The following is a 16,787-nucleotide window of genomic DNA, read 5'->3' on the forward strand; positions in this document are numbered from 1 at the left end:
GGAGAAAGAGAAAGAAAAATGTTATTAGGTAATTTGAGCATAATCTCACAGGATCATTGTTCTCTCTTCTATCCAGTGCCTCAGCCAATGGTTTTTCTAAATGGCATACTAATTTGTACCTAATGCCTGTAGGTGTTAAAGTACCTCCCTAAGTACCTAAAGTGGTAATGTGGATTTTGGGAAGAAATTGGTTCATTGTGTTTTTATCCTGAATGTATAGATTGTCTTAATTATGCATGTACTCTTACCTTATCTGTCAGTTTCCCAGAAAGCACTATGATTGATGAATATAATGATAATGAAAAGATTTAGCCTTCAGAGATTCAGGTTGATTACACTAAGGGGAAAATCTAAAATTAAAAATGTCAAATTCTTACGTTTCATTATTTTAATTCTTTATTGTACTATGTGATTTTCCTTTAGTCTCCATAGTCAAGTCCAAATCAACAAATATGTACTTTAATGAGACTAAAAACCATGAAGTATTCTGCTTGTTTATTTTAGCTTTATTAATTCTGACTTATTTAGGTTTTTTGATTTTTAGTCGGTGTAATAATATTGTCATTTTTTTATAATTTCTGATCTCTCACTTCTAATTAACAGTTCTATTCTCATTTACATAAGCAATTTCAAGAAGCTCATGTATCACAGTTAGTAATACACAAAATGAACAATGAAAGATTAGTTTATGGATCTCTCATTGACAAAAATCAGGCTTACCTAAGACTATATTACAAGTTATCTAAGAATCCAATCCAATTCAATCCTATTCGAATTTATTAAGCACCATTATGAAGAAGAATATCCAAAATTAAAGACAAGAGCTAGTTCTCAAATAAAACTTTACCAAAATTCTACTTTTTAAAATATACATATTTTGTCAACTTTTAAAATTTCACGATTTTAAAATTTTAATCCTAGTTATATAGTTGAATAATCAATTTGTTTTGATTGTGGGTACATATGGCTAATTACCACCTTTAGCCATCATCCTAATCAAACCCTATATTACAGATGAAAATACTAATGTTTAGGATAGAGAAGAGATAGTACTAAATGTACAAAACTACTGTCAAAGTTGGGAGTAGAAGACAGTTCTCTTGTAATCTAGTAGTTCATTTTCCTTTCCCTTTTTGCTTGATTTATTTTGGTTACATTTTTTCAAACCATTGTAGCTTCTTTCTATATGATTCTGGGAATATCAAAAAGAAAAATAATTATTAATCAATTATTGGAATACAGCACTGTGACAGAGTACTAAGGGATTATCAGATTATCAAATTATCAAATATTCTCCCAGCTACAGTTTTCAGACAGATTGGAGAGATAGTTAGTGACAAAATTGGTAATAATCCCAACCCAAATAAAATTGTAGAATGATCAGATTATAAAACTTGATTTCAGGAAACTTGCCTCTGATCCTAGGGAAGCCATTTTTTAGCATTATGACCTTAAGTAAGCCATTTTTCTTTGTTGGGCCTCAATTTTTTTAGCTGTAAAATAAGGGAGTTTATTGAATGGCTACTAAAGTATTTTCCAACTCTAGGAGGCTAATGTGCTACTCTATTTGGCTCACCATGAAGTTAAAATGCTATCTATATTTCTATTTTACAAGATAAATTTACTATAAACTTTATTTTAAAAAATATTCTTATTGGCAAAGATTTTGTTCTTTTGATTGCTTAAAATATACCAGGTGTTTTTATAGTGATTTTTATTAGTGAGTTGAATAAAAAATGAATATTTATAATAATGATATTCATAGTGTGCTTCAGAAGGACAAGTTAATTTGTTGAATAGCAAATGAATAATTTGAAGTCCTATGTGAGTTCTCATCAATTGATTGTGCATGATATTTTTTTTTTAATGGTGGGAGGGCAGAGAGATAAAGTGTGATAAGTGCCCTTTATTTGAATCTCAAATTAGTGCCTTCATTCACTATCCATTCCCAAAATCTCATATACTGTAACCTCAAAAAAAAAAAAATGAAAAAAAAGAAAACATTTAGGGCATTTCTCCAAGACATGTATTTAATTAGTCCATAAATCAACACTTTCTTTATCAATTGTCATTCACATAGCACACATTTCTGTTGTATGAACTATTGTATGAGCATGGAATATGTTTTATTACACTATTTTTCTTATTATATTGACCTACATTGAGGTAGGTTGTGGATCTTGGACGACTAAAATTCTCTGATATTATCATCTTTGCTATTGAAGACCTTATATTACACATATCTTCTATATACACTAAAAATGTACTAATTTCCAGTAGTATTATTGTAACTGTTTAATCAGTACATTTGGTTACTGGATTTTTCTTTGGGATACCTGTGTGCTTACATAACAGGAAATTAAAGTTAATTTTTCAAAGCTAGAAGCCTTTTCTTTTCAAACACTTGACTTGCAAAAGATTCATATCTAAAAATAAATCCTACCAGTTCTGCTCATGGGAATCGCTAAATAGAGCTATTAGGAAATATGTTGACTAAGGAACATGGGAAGAGGAAAAGATAAAAAAAAGAGTAGAAATTTTTGGAGGAATTGATCCCCAAGGACAAAAATTCAGGTAAGGAAGGATTGCATCCTTCTCTAAAATATCCTTTCCCATCCTTTCTGAATTTTATCATTTCTCTTTGCTCTGAATTTATCAGAAACAAATTAAACATTTGTTTATTAAACATTAAACATCTCTTGTATGTACTTCAAAAAAAAAAACAAAGGACTATACTGAGAAAAATTTTTCTTATTTTCTTTCTAGAACAAACTGAACATCAAATAAAAGAAATCTCAACTGCTAAAACAGGTATTAGCTTTGAATTGTATTTAATACCTTTATTGGAATGTGAATGCACATCCTCAAGCATATACATTTGTACATACATACATACATTCAGACATCTACACACACACACACACACACACACACACACACACACACACCAAATGTACATATATGTCCTAGAATCACTATGGAAGAAGCTGAGTCCTTATCTTTGGGCTTCTTAAAGAATCATAGTATTCAACGCTTGACAGATTTCCTCTTTCCCCAATATCCACCATTTTTTCCATAGGGAACATCTGAATTTGACTTATTTTTGTCTATTCCTAAGGTTATGTAGTTTAAAAATAAATAATACTAGCTAGGTGTAGAACATTGAACATTTATAGATATGTTATGGGGAAAATATTTCATCTCTGAGTTCACAGGGTAGGTAACTTGCCAAATATATACTTATCCAAAACAAAAATCATAGAAGAAAAACCTAAATTATTATTGTATTCAAGCACAGGTTCTGGTCTCACAGATTAGGATTTTAATTAGGATTTAACATTTTTTAAAAAGATGTATAGAGTACATCAGAGCAACAGAGAAAAAAATTATTTAAATATAATCTTGTACATTCCTCTTAGATAGGTCTATCTTCCCACACTTCCTTGAATATCATAAAATTTGAATAATCTTAATTAACCAGAGTGAATCTCATACATCCTCTAAGGAAACAAATTTCATTAAATAGATTCTACTGGTAAACTAAATCAGACTACAGATTAAACTATATTTATAAGATTCACAAATAGACTGATTAGGTGGAAGATTTACGTGTCATCAGGGAATCAGGAACATTAAGATTCTTCCTCTAGCTTCTTCTCTAAGAAATGTTTAAAGCTCTTAAGTAAATTTTCACATTGAATGGTACAGATTTTGGTCAGATGAAGTTAATATTAACCAAATTGTAGAGAAAATGGACTTGAGTTCCAAATAATAAAAGGGAATTTTTTTTTTAAATTTCAAAACAGGTAACAAGAAAAATGGTGGGGTTTTTTCAAACCTTAAAAGCATTTCATAAATGCTCTTTATTTTAAGATGACTAAGTGATGTAGGGGCGATAAGAGAGGGTCGGGAAGTCCTGAACTCAAGTCATACCTCAGACACTTACTAACTGTATGACTTTTAGCAAGTTTGAAAAATGGAAATAATAATATCACCTATCTCATAAAACTATTTTTGGAGTCAAACATTTAGGTTAATACATGTTAAGAGCTTTGCCATCCTAAAGTGTTAAAGGAATGTTTACCTTGATTATTATTTATACCATAAGTACAGTTGCAAAAAAATACTTAAACCTCAACCTATAGCTTGTCCTAGATAGAAAGCTCACTTTAAAAGACAGTATATTTCTTTATATGGAGAAATGTATAGTTGCTCCTAACTCTTAGTATGATAGGGTTGAAATTATTTTCATTCAGGAAGAGAACTCAAGGTTTTAAGTAATGGTACACCTTCTTGAATGAACTTAATTGTTTTCCTATTTTCCCCACTAGAACATGACCTCCTTCTATATATGGATTACCAGTTTTTCAAAAAAATATATAATAAGATATATCTGCCTTCAATTAATAATTATAATGGTTGTTATGTTGTCCTTTCCATTCATTCCAATGCATTTCCAATCATAACAACCATTACTGGTTGGTGCCATTATTATCCCCATTTTACAGATGGGAATGCAAAAGTAGACAGAAGTCAAGGATAACATAATTATTAATTCTCTGAGGTAGAAATTGAACTCAAGGTCAAGCTTTGTATTGTGCCCCCTAAGCTTCATCTTCATTTAAAACTATTTAGCTATATCAAAAGTTATTTTAAAAGATAATTGTCAATAAAACAATTATTTCATGAAATTGTATAATTTCAGAATCCCTTTCCTTTGTAATTGTCTTGTAGGTAATAAGATACTAGGTTGTGGAGAATTTAAGCATATAATTTGAAATGGAATACTCTGAAAATTTCATTAAAACCTTATTTTAATCTCAATTTTATAAAATTCCTTACCAGATTTAATTGCTAAAAATTCAAAATTTATCATTATTCTTCTAGCCAAAATTCCTCTCCCTGTCGTGATAAAAGTAAACAGCTTTTATTCATACCTCTGAACAGAAAAAGCTCTAGTAAAGAACTCTTTTGAAAAGTTCTGAAAAGACCACAGATTATATTTGCTGAAACATTGGGAATTAGGGAAAGTGAGAGGGAAAGTGTTACTTGGTGTGCTTTTGTACTAAGGAACATAAGTGTCAGTCTGAGTCTGAGTCAGTCTGAGACTTCCAAAGACTTGGAGAGTAAGGGATCTCATTAAGACTCTCTAGTTATTTTATTCCAACTTCCTACCTATCTCAGTAAAATTCTTTAGGGGAAAATTTCATGGAAGAAAGTCAGAATATACAGCCTACAATTCATCCCCACATATATTTAGCCTCATTTCTACCTTCCCTAGAAAATTCAGGAATAGGAAATATAAAGGTCAGGCCTCTCATCCATTGCTAGAATATCAGATCGTTCTTTTTTAAAAATATTTTTGTTTCATCTATATTCTAAATAAACCCAATGCCCTTTACCCAAAACTCAAAAACCCAAATATTTTATTTCCTGAAGCCTACATTAGGAGAAGCTGAAAGGTTAATTTATATATATATATATATATATATATATATATATATATATATATATATATATATATATAATATGACATTCTATGCATTAACATACAGATAACAAGAGGGAGCTATGTGACCAAATGTTTGAATGTTTGAACAGAAATCCAGAAGACCTGAGTTAGAATTTTGCCTCAGATACTTGCCAGTTGTATGGTCCTGGGGAAAATATTTAAACTTAGCCTCAGTTTCTATCTCTGTTAAATGGACTTAAAAATAGTACCTACCCCTTGGTTAGTTGTGAAGCGTAAGTGAGATAACCTACATAAAGCATTTTGTAAGCCTTAAACATTACATACATGCTAACTATTAAACAGATACTCCCACTGATGCTAATGTAATACAAGGATGAATTTTTTTATAAATATTCTGATAACGTTACCCATAGAAATAAATTAAATTAGCTGAAAAGCTCAATAGAGAAGATTCTCATAAACATTATATTTTGGAATGGTTTTTATTGGTTTGAGGTTTTTAATAACATTGCAATACTTTACAAAGAAAAGTAAAGATAATTTATTAAAGTTATTAATATACTTAGAATATTTATTCATTCTACTGGATATTTCTTAAGCATATGTTAAATGTTATATCCTAATGGAGAAGGAACATTTAGAAAACTCATATTCTATGTCATTAGTAATAATAGTAACACTTGCAGGTTTGTAAAGTGTTTTACCTACATTATTTCATCTCATTTTCAAAACCTGTGTTTAAAATAAGATTCAGGGAGGACAAATAAATGACTTGCTCAGTGTCACATAGCTAATAAATGTCTGAGTAAGGTTTTGAACTCATTTTATCCTTGTTCTAAGTATAACATTCTACCCATCACTCTACATCACCTCAATAAAACAAAAATAGAGCTGAATATGGATGTTCCTTAATTCCAAAAACACTTATTACCTACATAGTCAGAGTTTGGAGTTAATTATAATTATGCAATAATGTAGATAAGTCCTGGATGATCAAACCAATCACATGTTTTAGTTGCATATAGTTGAGCTGCATTCTAATAGTCTTTGACTGACTTGAGTTAGTTATAATTTTTTTCTTCAAAATACATGCTAAATTATTGCTTTACCCAGAATTGGATTTCCAACTTTTCCATTTGTCTTGATTTTATTCATGAATATTAATGAATATTACTAGCTTACTATGTGATATTCTTCTTTGGTTACTATCATTGAAATTTTAAGTCTAGCTGAAATGTTTTGCAACATTCTTGTCATGTCTCTTGTTCTTTTTCTCAACATTCCTGTTTCTAAATAAGCGGTTGCAGAGATCAAAGGATCAGATAAATGTTTATTTTTATAAAAGATATAAGAAGGGAAAAATCTAAGATTCATAAGTAGTTATGCCTTTTAAAAAATAAGAAATATTTGGTTATTTAATGATTTAGTTCATATGAATTCATGTATGAAAATAATCTATATGCCTACAGATATGATCTCCAGATATTATAAGCTAGTCAAATGATAACTCATAATTATCATAGTGATTTTGGTTTTTGGTTGTCTGCTCTATGTAAAATATACATTAATGATTTCATGAACCTTTGTGACTCAAATGGGATCAATAAAGAATTGGGAACAATTAAAAACAGCAATAAAATATATTTTGTTGTGTTTAGTGACAGCAGATTAGATTTAAAATCACAAAAAAAGTGAAATAGTCAACTTAGATTTTGGCAGTCATATTAAAAGAATTATGATGTTTCCTTTCCTCATCCCATTAATTCTTGGCTTCCCCCATTACAAGAAATGAACAGTGCCCAAGGAAGGAAAAACATCATTCTTGTTCCTATTTCTTTTCTCTTTCTAAACTGGATTTATGTTCTTTATAAGAAGATAATCATTCTCTACCACCCAGCAAAACATATATTTTAAAATTTAATATGTAGAAAAATTCATCTTGGGGAAGGTCAGACTATCTCAGAGAACAATGGGGTATTTAAAAATATATGTCAGAGTTACCTTAACTTTTCTAAGTACTCTTGAGAAAATTACTTAGAAATGCAATCTGCTGAACTGAAATTCTCAGAATTTTCTCTATTGACTTTGCTGAGGAAGGCTAGGAAAGTTGGCTAGGTCATTTTAAACTAAATCTCTAAAAATCTCATCTAGCTCATATGACATCTCCCTCATAGCTAAAACCTTTAGAAAATTTTCATCCATGTATCTTAAGTGTGTCTGATCTTCAAGTAAAAAAAATAGTAATTTTAACCATATATCTTTTTATATTTTCTAGACAAGAAAAAAATAGAAAAATCTGAAAAGGAAAGCAAAGGTAAAGATTGCATTTCCTAAATATGTGTGTATATAATATTACCTGCCAGTGAAAATGTAATGATAATAATAGTCTGATACTATGTATTATGTCATTTTAAAATATTTATTTAAAATATGAACAATGATTTTGCAGGATAATGATTGCAACTACTGACATTTGCATAATGCTTTATATACATTCATAATCTATTTGAACTCCCTAGAAAACCTGTAAGGCATCCATTACAGTTATTTTATCTATATTTTGTAAATGTGGAGACTGAAAGTCAAAAAGTTCATACAGCTAGTTTAAGTGTCAGAGATAAGATTCCAACCCTGGCCTTCCTGATTCAAGACCAAGACTCTTTTCCCTGTGGAGATGGCAGATGTCATCTGTGGAAGAGAGCAACAGAGGTTAGAATTTATATTGTCTCATCATCTTTAAATTTTCATTAAAGGTATGAATTCCCTTTTACCTGAGGCTATATGTTGTATTAGATCACTGGCTTCTCAGTCAAAAGATCTTGGATAGGGTCCTTTCTGAAGCATCCTCAATAGAATATTGAGAGCTTAACCAGACATCAAAAACTATCAAGATCATTCACCGCATTCTGGATGATCACCAGTCATCTTGATTTTTGTCTTGCCACTGGACTGCAGTGATTCTGAGAGATTGAGGTTGACAACCTAGTGTAACTCTGCCTCACTTAAATGTAATCCACACAGGAGTTAAGTCATTAACCATTATAGTATTAATCCTTCAAAAAACAAAGGATAAATAGTATGGAATTTGGGACTTCATTAGGCTTGCCCTTAATTTTTGTTGTTGTTGTTTTGTCTTGGTTTGGGATTTTTTTGGGGGGGGTTTAGTTAGATGAAAGTTTGAAAGGTAAAAGTTCATGAGGTAAAAGTTTTTGAGATGGAATTCCTTGATATCATGAGTTAATCGAAAGTTGTGGTGAAATTTCTTGAGGTCTTGTTAACTTCTCAAAAGTGCTGTCCTCAGGGCCCCTTGTTTGTTGATTCAGTGTGGTCAACTAGAAGGTGTATACACTTCCCTTAAGTCAAAATTCTGCCCCAGGCAACCTTGTCTTTTTTGAGCTCCTCTCAAATTATCCCATGAGGACAATTACTTTACCTCTTTATTTTTGTTGCTTTTATATTCATTTCATGGTGATTTTCTGTCTGTTGATGGAGGAAATCTGGAGAGGCTAGAAATATCTGACCTACTCTACCAATATTTACATTTTCTACATTACAGAATTGTTATATGGATTGTCCCAAAAATCTTACTATAGTTTAAGTTATCAAAGCTTAAAACTTCACTAATATTTTGGGACATCCTGTATAGATCAAATTAATTCATATATGAGAATTCTGTAATTGGAAAACATTATATAAGCTATGAGGGAATAGGAGTTAAAATTTTGGCTTTAGAAACTTTAGTTTCAATACTTAAAGGCTAAATAAAAATGTCACTTCTACCTTAAATGATATTATTTTGTTTCTATAGAAAAAACAGCTCCAAAGAAGCAGCTGAAAGATCATAAAGGTAATAATAGAGGGATTAGAGAGTTTCACAGGAAATCAGTAGGAACTAACTACATTCTATGTCCGAATGTGTTTATTTACAAAAATGACACTGCATTTAATTTCCTATCATGTGTTTATCCAATTAAAAAATAAGCATCTTATAAAAATACAGGAAATCTGAATATACAAAAGTATCCTATTAATTTAAAGTTTAAATAGTTGTGTCAGTAGCATTACTAGATCCATAGGCCTAGAAATTAAAATCAGAGTTTTAGAATGGATCTCAGTGGTCCTTTCTAAGTTTGATGGTCTTTTTTTCCAAACCTCTGAAAAATACTCACCACTAAGCAATATCTGAATGTTGTTTTGTTGTTGTTCAGTCATTTCAATCATATCCAATTCCTTGTGACCCCTTTTAAAAGATTTTATTGATACTAAAGTGGTTTGCCATTTCCATCTGCAGATCACTTTAAAAATGAAGAAACTGAGGCAAACAGTGTTAAGTAACTTTTCCAAGGTCACACAATTAATAAATATCGAGTATAGATTTGAACTTATCAAGATGATTCTCCCTTATTTTAAGCCCAGTGCTCTATCCAATGTGCCACATATCTGCCCTGTTTGCCTGTTGACTCATTGTGAGAACATTAGCTGGGGCCTGTGAATATGTTTAAATGAGGAAGTTTTATCTTACTTTGTATGTAAGGAAACTGAGGCAAAGAAAAGTAATTTAAATTGATATCATAGATATCGATGGTAGAGCCAGGAATAAACCTAGATCTTCTGGTTTAGTGGGTGGAATAGAATTGGATTTAGAGGCTTTATTCCAAATATTAGCTCCACCAAAGATGAGAAAAAGTCACATCTTTGAGCATCAGGTTATTTAAGTATAAAATGAAGCAGTTATACTATTTAATAACTAAGATATTATCAATTCCTATCAACATTGATATTTTCTCTGATATCCTGGAAATTTGAATTATGAGACAAGGTCTACTGAGTGATTTAAGTTTTGCCTTAATTATCCATTTGTCTTAAAAGTCAGTTTCTCTTTATGCAAAACAAAGGTAATAATGTCTATAGTATCTATCAGGATTTTTGAGACTCAAATGAGATAATGCATATGATACATAGTGAATTTCTTAAAGTCTCTATAAATATCAGCAATTTGCATAACCATCATTCATATTACTAAAATATGCTGAACATTAAAATTATATTGAATGCTAGTTAGTTTTCTTAATTGATTCAGAAGAGACTTCAAGATTTTTTAGGGCTTCAGTGTCCATTGTTATTCATGTCAACAACTATTCTACCTGTATCAGAGATATATAGGAAGTTGAGATCATTCTGTATAGAGCCTAAGACATACTTTAGCACTCACATTGTTGAATGCATTTCTACTATCAATTTTTTCTTATAAATTTGCTTCTTTCTCCTCAAAATAAATTTCATGGGGGGAAAAGAAATTTTGGGTTAAAAGCTTATTCTCAACTTAAACTTTTACATGTTCTAAAGCAAATATGGTCTGTCAGTATGTTGTATTTATTAGTATTTCCAGAATGTTTAACCCAAAGTTATAAATTTCTCAGTCTTCAAAGGAAGATAAGGGTAACTTAATTAAATTCTATTCCCTAAATGAGAGAAGTAGACGCAGATATTTTAGAAAACTTTTCAGGAAATAAGTGAAGAAGCCTTCTTATTTCTAACCTGAAAATTAAATTAATTTGAACAATTTCCAATCCCCAAACATTGCAGTAAATTAAGGTTCTTTGCAACTTTGTTTACATTAACAATGTGCCAGCTATTGCTTAAATTGAGGCCATTATAAGCATTCCTTTCAGTCACTTTTGTTTTCTTTAGTATGAGGTGTGAAATATTGTCAGACAAATTTATTTTTATAAGGAACTTTTGTTTCAAATGTCTATTGTAGGAGTTAGCTAAGTCAAAATTATAATTAAAAGCAAAGTTACTTTAAAAATTCAAGCATTTGATTAGCATATTTTTCTTATAGACACAACAGGAAAAGAAAATCTTCTGTCTCACAATGTGACAAAAGGTAATCAATCTTGAGTTTGTAAAATATTTGATCAATATTTTGCTGCTAAGGTGCCGAATTTTGTGTACTCTCTATATATTTATACATGAAAAAAAAACATTCAATATCTTCATATGATAGGTCAAGCTGCTATACTTTTTTTTAAAGCAACAGAAATTATTTCTTCAATGAGATTTTGTGAGTAATTGTAATCTCATAGAAGAACAACAAAATCATCTGACAAAGTCAACAGATTAATAATGATCATAATTAAAACAAAAAAACCTGAAAATGACCTGAAGCATTTTAAAATAAAAAGTAATGTCAAAAAGAGTTTAGGGATAATCATAATAATAATAATTTTGAGATGAAAATTGAGATATGCTCAATTTGAGATTTGCTCAAAAAGAGCAAATAATGACTAATTCTATGGCTCTATTCTTACTAGTAAGTTTTGATAAAACCTAGAGAAAACATATGTGAGGGAATGGAACAGAAAGTATATTTATATATCAAATAGATTTGTTTCGTGTAGAACATACTACAGAACAAAATAGTGTTTCTATGATTCTCATTATCAGGTAGATATTAATGGAAGGACTTAAGAAGTTTACAGCAAAAGCAATGAGGGTGAGATGAAATGACAGATAATAGTAAATGGAAAACTGAAAGCTTTGCTTTGGAGGGAAAAAAGTAGAGGCAAGTGATATAAATTTAAATTCCCAATCCCCTTGAAAAGTTAAAGGTTACTTTATGTTAAATGGGTAGAAATCTCAATAGAAAATTCCCAGGCAAATGAAAGATGGGATTATCTATAATTGATATTTTGTTATTTGGAATAATACAACAAGCAAATAACTACAACAAAACTTTATTTCAACATTTGTGGAATAGAGTGTACAAGCAAGGCTGTCAAAGACTCTGAAGAGCATAGTAATTATCCTAACAATATTTTTGAGAGAAAGAATTTTCTATTAGGCTATAATACAATTTTAATTCTAGTATTTTTCTAAAATAAAACTGTGAGAATTCTATTGAGAAACTGATTAAAAGCCATCATTTTAAAATTACACCCTTTTAAGCTACACTTTTTTTTTTGCTGCTGAATGAAGATGTTATCTATGCTTTCCTGTTTTACAGCATTTATCTCTTAGTATCTTTATCTGATCTCTATTCCACCTGATATATTTTCACCATCTACACAGAAAAAAAACAATGAGTTTTAAAATGCTAAACAACAATCCAGCAACATATTTCCATCTTTCCATCCATTCCAACTATAAAGGAAGATATTAAGGACAATTTGATTAATTGAATGTTTCCTTTTTTTGATGATCATTTCTAAAATATAAGATATAAAATATCTTTTCTCTGGTTCATTTCTTTCTTTATAAGAGACTTGACAGCATATTTATGATGTTTGGAGTGTTAAAGCTTATTTTCATAAAATCTTTATTAAATTATTTAAAGCTAATTCTATTAAATGTACTGAATATAACAGAAAATTCAGTTTCACAAAGCAGCTATTCCAAAGAATAATTTTTAAAAAATTTTGAACACCAAATGATTAATAGTGCTTTAATAAATGTTTTCTTGCATTAAAGAAACTAATTTAGCTATCACTGAAAATTATTCAAAGACACATTTTTACTAACACTTTCAAATTATAATAATTTTAATCTATTAACTTTTAAGACACAACATTGTTGATGTATAGAATATATATGTTTTATTTGGATTTTATTTCTGTTATAAAGTATATGATTTGGGATTTGTTTATTTTCTTTCAGAAAAAACAGCCCATACATTGAAAACAATGAGTAAGTTCGGTTTGTAGCATTCAATTAATTGATGCATAGTTTATTATACTGAACTCCTGTTTTACTCCTTCTTCTCTTTCTCCTTTTCCTCCTTCCACTCTTCTCCTCCTCTTTTTCCTTCTTCTCTTCCTTCTCCTCCTCCTTCATATTTTTTGGAAGGTCTAGACTTAAAGTTTTATCTTTCTAAAAAACTTCCTAGGGAACCTCCATAATGGTATGGAAGGGGACAAAATGTTAAGTGACTTGTCCAAAGTCACACAGTCAGTGTGAATCAAAACAAGACTTGAAATCAGATTTGCTTTATTCCTGGTCCATTCTGTCTATGACTTAAGCAAATAATCTATTTTAAAAAATACTTTATTTGGCATGATTAATTTACATAATAATTCTAACCCTGTAGTCTTTGAAAGTTGGCATGAAATAGTAATAAGTAGATTTTTCTTATCCTTATTTATGAAATAATTTTAGACTCTAAAGTCTTTCTTGAAATCTATTTTACTATCTTGATAAGGCAGGACAAAAAAATGTATAAGATTATAATAGATACATTTTATTGATGATTAAATTATCATAAAGAAAACTTCAATCCCTCTTCCTTCTCCTTTAATCCCATAATCTCTTAACAATCATTATAAGGTCAAATATGGTGGAATAATACTAGATTATTCCCTATTGCCATCTGGTACTTATTCTCCTTTTTAAAAAATGGGAAAGTGATATTTGTAAAAATAGAAGGATATAGTATAACCATGAGTATAATATCATATACCATAAACAGTAAACAAATCAGAGAAAGATATCTTATGAAACTAAGATATAAGAATGATAGAAAATTCTTGAGGCAACTAAACTGAGCAGTGGTTAGAGCACTGGGGTACTGGAGTCAGGAGGACCTGAGTTCAAATCCAGCCTCAGATACTTATTATGTCTTCTTTGTATGACCCTGTGCAAGTCATAACCCCAATTGTCTCTCAAAAGAAAGTGGAAAGAAAGAAGAAAACTCTAAACAAATAGAGTAGAATTCTAAAGTTTCCTGTGGAACTCTAATTCAGTGAAATAAAAAAGAATAAGCATTTTACATTCCAGATTTAGCTCATAATCAATCAATCATAAATATTTACTGGGAGCCACAAATGTGCCAAGTACATTTTGTGTCAAATATAAAAGAAGTAGGAATTATAGTCCCTCTTTCACTATTTACCATTGTCACATTGATTGTAATTTATAATTGTGACCTGATCTCATTTAATGCCATCCAGAAACATAATCCTGGGACAATTCTCAAACATATTTTATTTTTATATTTAATGTTCTATGTACTATTGCACAGTTGGGTAAAATAATTACTTTTTGTAACTGAAAAAGTATTTGAATATAGCTTCATCCTTGGTAAGCTCACTAAAAACTTTTTTGAGACAACTCTAGTATCAGATGGGATGACAGATAATAAATATCTTATCTTGTTCCCACATGATATTTATTTATTCTGTTAGATTTTGATATCTTGAACTGTTTTTTTCTTCCATATATATTGGACATTGAGTATGGTAAAATATAGAGATTTAAAAAGATTTTTCTCTAATTTTAATGAATCAGTGTTATGGAAGAAAATCCTTGTGCTCTGAATTTCGAGCTAATGTCATCTCTATGTGATTTGGATTTATTCCGCTAAGTCTCTGTATTTTGAAATTCTTTTTTTTCTAGATAGCTTGAATTTTATGAATTTGAGGTATGGCAAAATCTATTAAAAATGTGCAGTAGACAATATTTTATCTATATTAATGATCTTCCAGTACAGTTAATTTATTGAATTCTGAAAGACATTTTGAGGTTTGTATTTGTAATATGGGGATTGTCATCTGAGAATTTATGACATATCAAGCTCTTAATGTCTACTAGGTATATTCTTAGATATTTAGTATATGCCAAATTTAATATCTCTGACTATGTGTTTCACAGTTACTATAATGCCCTTACATAGAATGCATTGACCTAATGTAAGATATATTCTGTGATTATCTTGTCTTGAATTGTGATAAATCTATATATTTCTACAATTTCTAAAATAAACTTCATTTATATAAACTCTTCCACTTATATGAACAAATCTACATGAGAGCCATCTCTTCTGTTTTTGTTTATGTGTGTTGTTCTTTGGACTTACATGGATGTAACCTATGGAAGGCCTTTTGATTCTACTATTGTAGAATCTGTACTGTTGTTGCTGATTCCATATAATCATTCATCAATCACTAAACATTTAAAGCAACTTCTCTGCACTGGATACTGGGCTAGAAATGAAACTATCTAAATATGAAATGTTGACTGTCCTTTTCATAAATTTTATTCTATTAGAAGGATAGGATGCACAAAAGTAACTATGATACAAAGTAGATTATCATAAGAAGCAGATCATAGTAAAAGAACTCTGGATGTAAAATCAGAAGTTCAATATTTGAATCTTGGTTCTGATATTTATTTGCTGTATGACACTGGGCAGGTTGTGTCACTTTCCTGGACATTGTTTTCATCTTCTGTATTATGAGACTATTGTAGTAGATGATCTCTATGGTTTCTTCCAACTTTACTTCTTGTAATCCTTATAAGTAGACAATAAAGATGTTTCTAAAAAAGAAAAAAAATTTATGAGTTACATGAATGCTAATAAGAAAGAGATAAATTCCTGAAGATGATTTATGTGAATGCTTGAAGGCTGAAAATTATACATCCTTATGGAAATAGAAAGTGGTCCACTGTGGTTAAAAAATCAAAGGTGTGAAGAAAAGTGCTGTAAAATAGGCCTGGAAAAGTACATCAGATTTACATTATAGGAGATGGAGTTTGCATTGTATCTTAGGGTTAATAGGAAAAACTTTCAAAAATGTTACATTGACTTCCATATTTTATTAAGCAAAACATTGGGAGCACACTTTAACTCTTCCTTGATGATTTAGGGGCATTGGGTACATTCTTTTCAAATAGCACTTCCAATTCTTCTTTGAGATTAACAGTAATTATGGGGGCCAGAACTTACCTCCTAAATCAGGCAATTTTACCAATGTCTACTGTATGTCTTCTAAACTATCATGGTTCAACTCATTACCATGTTATTATGGGTAATGAATAAAGGATCCATAGAATTCTCAATTATAATGACTTTTCATATTGATATTGATCAGCATATTGATAGCTAAAGGGTTTGTCTAAGATAGATACAAGTAATTCTTTTCTTCAACACACACACACACACACACACACACATTCTTGTGTTTTTATTAGCTACTTCCACCCCCACATCCCCAAATAAAGAAACAAAGTAGACATGCTCTCTAGTTTTCTCTTCTAGGAACAAAATGCCTTTGATTTCCAAAATGCAGTTATTCTTCTCTTTTACTAAAGTATCTGAGGGCATTGTGATGCCCTTATATTTATTATTATTACAATTTTATAATTATAATTTCTATAATTATGGTAATTTCTTCTTGTCACCATCTTTTCTTATCTCCTCTACTGCATCTATTTTCTTCTCATTCTTCTTTTTCCCACTATTCTCACTATTTTTCTTCTTTTTGTCCCTTCACATTCTTGTCATTTGCAATATCTTTTATGTAGACATTGCTAACGAAGT

The 16,787-nt window shown here is 30.0% G+C and overlaps 1 protein-coding gene across 17 annotated transcripts in view; it reads left to right on the plus strand.

Annotated features, from left to right (window-relative positions):
• The window catches only part of TRDN (triadin), a 481,452-nt gene that overhangs the window by 440,553 nt on the left and 24,112 nt on the right, over positions 1-16,787 (plus strand). For 10 of the 17 annotated variants that reach the window (XM_074309959.1, XM_074309964.1, XM_074309953.1 and 7 more), the window contains 5 exons: positions 2,767-2,811; positions 7,749-7,787; positions 9,282-9,320; positions 11,316-11,360; positions 13,130-13,159. The exons of 1 other annotated variant lie outside the window; for it this stretch is intronic. In XM_074309959.1, the coding sequence (XP_074166060.1) occupies positions 2,767-2,811; positions 7,749-7,787; positions 9,282-9,320; positions 11,316-11,360; positions 13,130-13,159 (198 nt within the window). The remainder of the gene's footprint in view (positions 1-2,766; positions 2,812-7,748; positions 7,788-9,281; positions 9,321-11,315; positions 11,361-13,129; positions 13,160-16,787) is intronic. 6 more of the 17 variants (XM_074309958.1, XM_074309963.1, XM_074309957.1 and 3 more) reach the window with 5 other exon arrangements.

Source organism: Sminthopsis crassicaudata, chromosome 4 (assembly GCF_048593235.1).
Source record: "Sminthopsis crassicaudata isolate SCR6 chromosome 4, ASM4859323v1, whole genome shotgun sequence".
Classification (NCBI taxonomy): domain Eukaryota; kingdom Metazoa; phylum Chordata; class Mammalia; order Dasyuromorphia; family Dasyuridae; genus Sminthopsis; species Sminthopsis crassicaudata.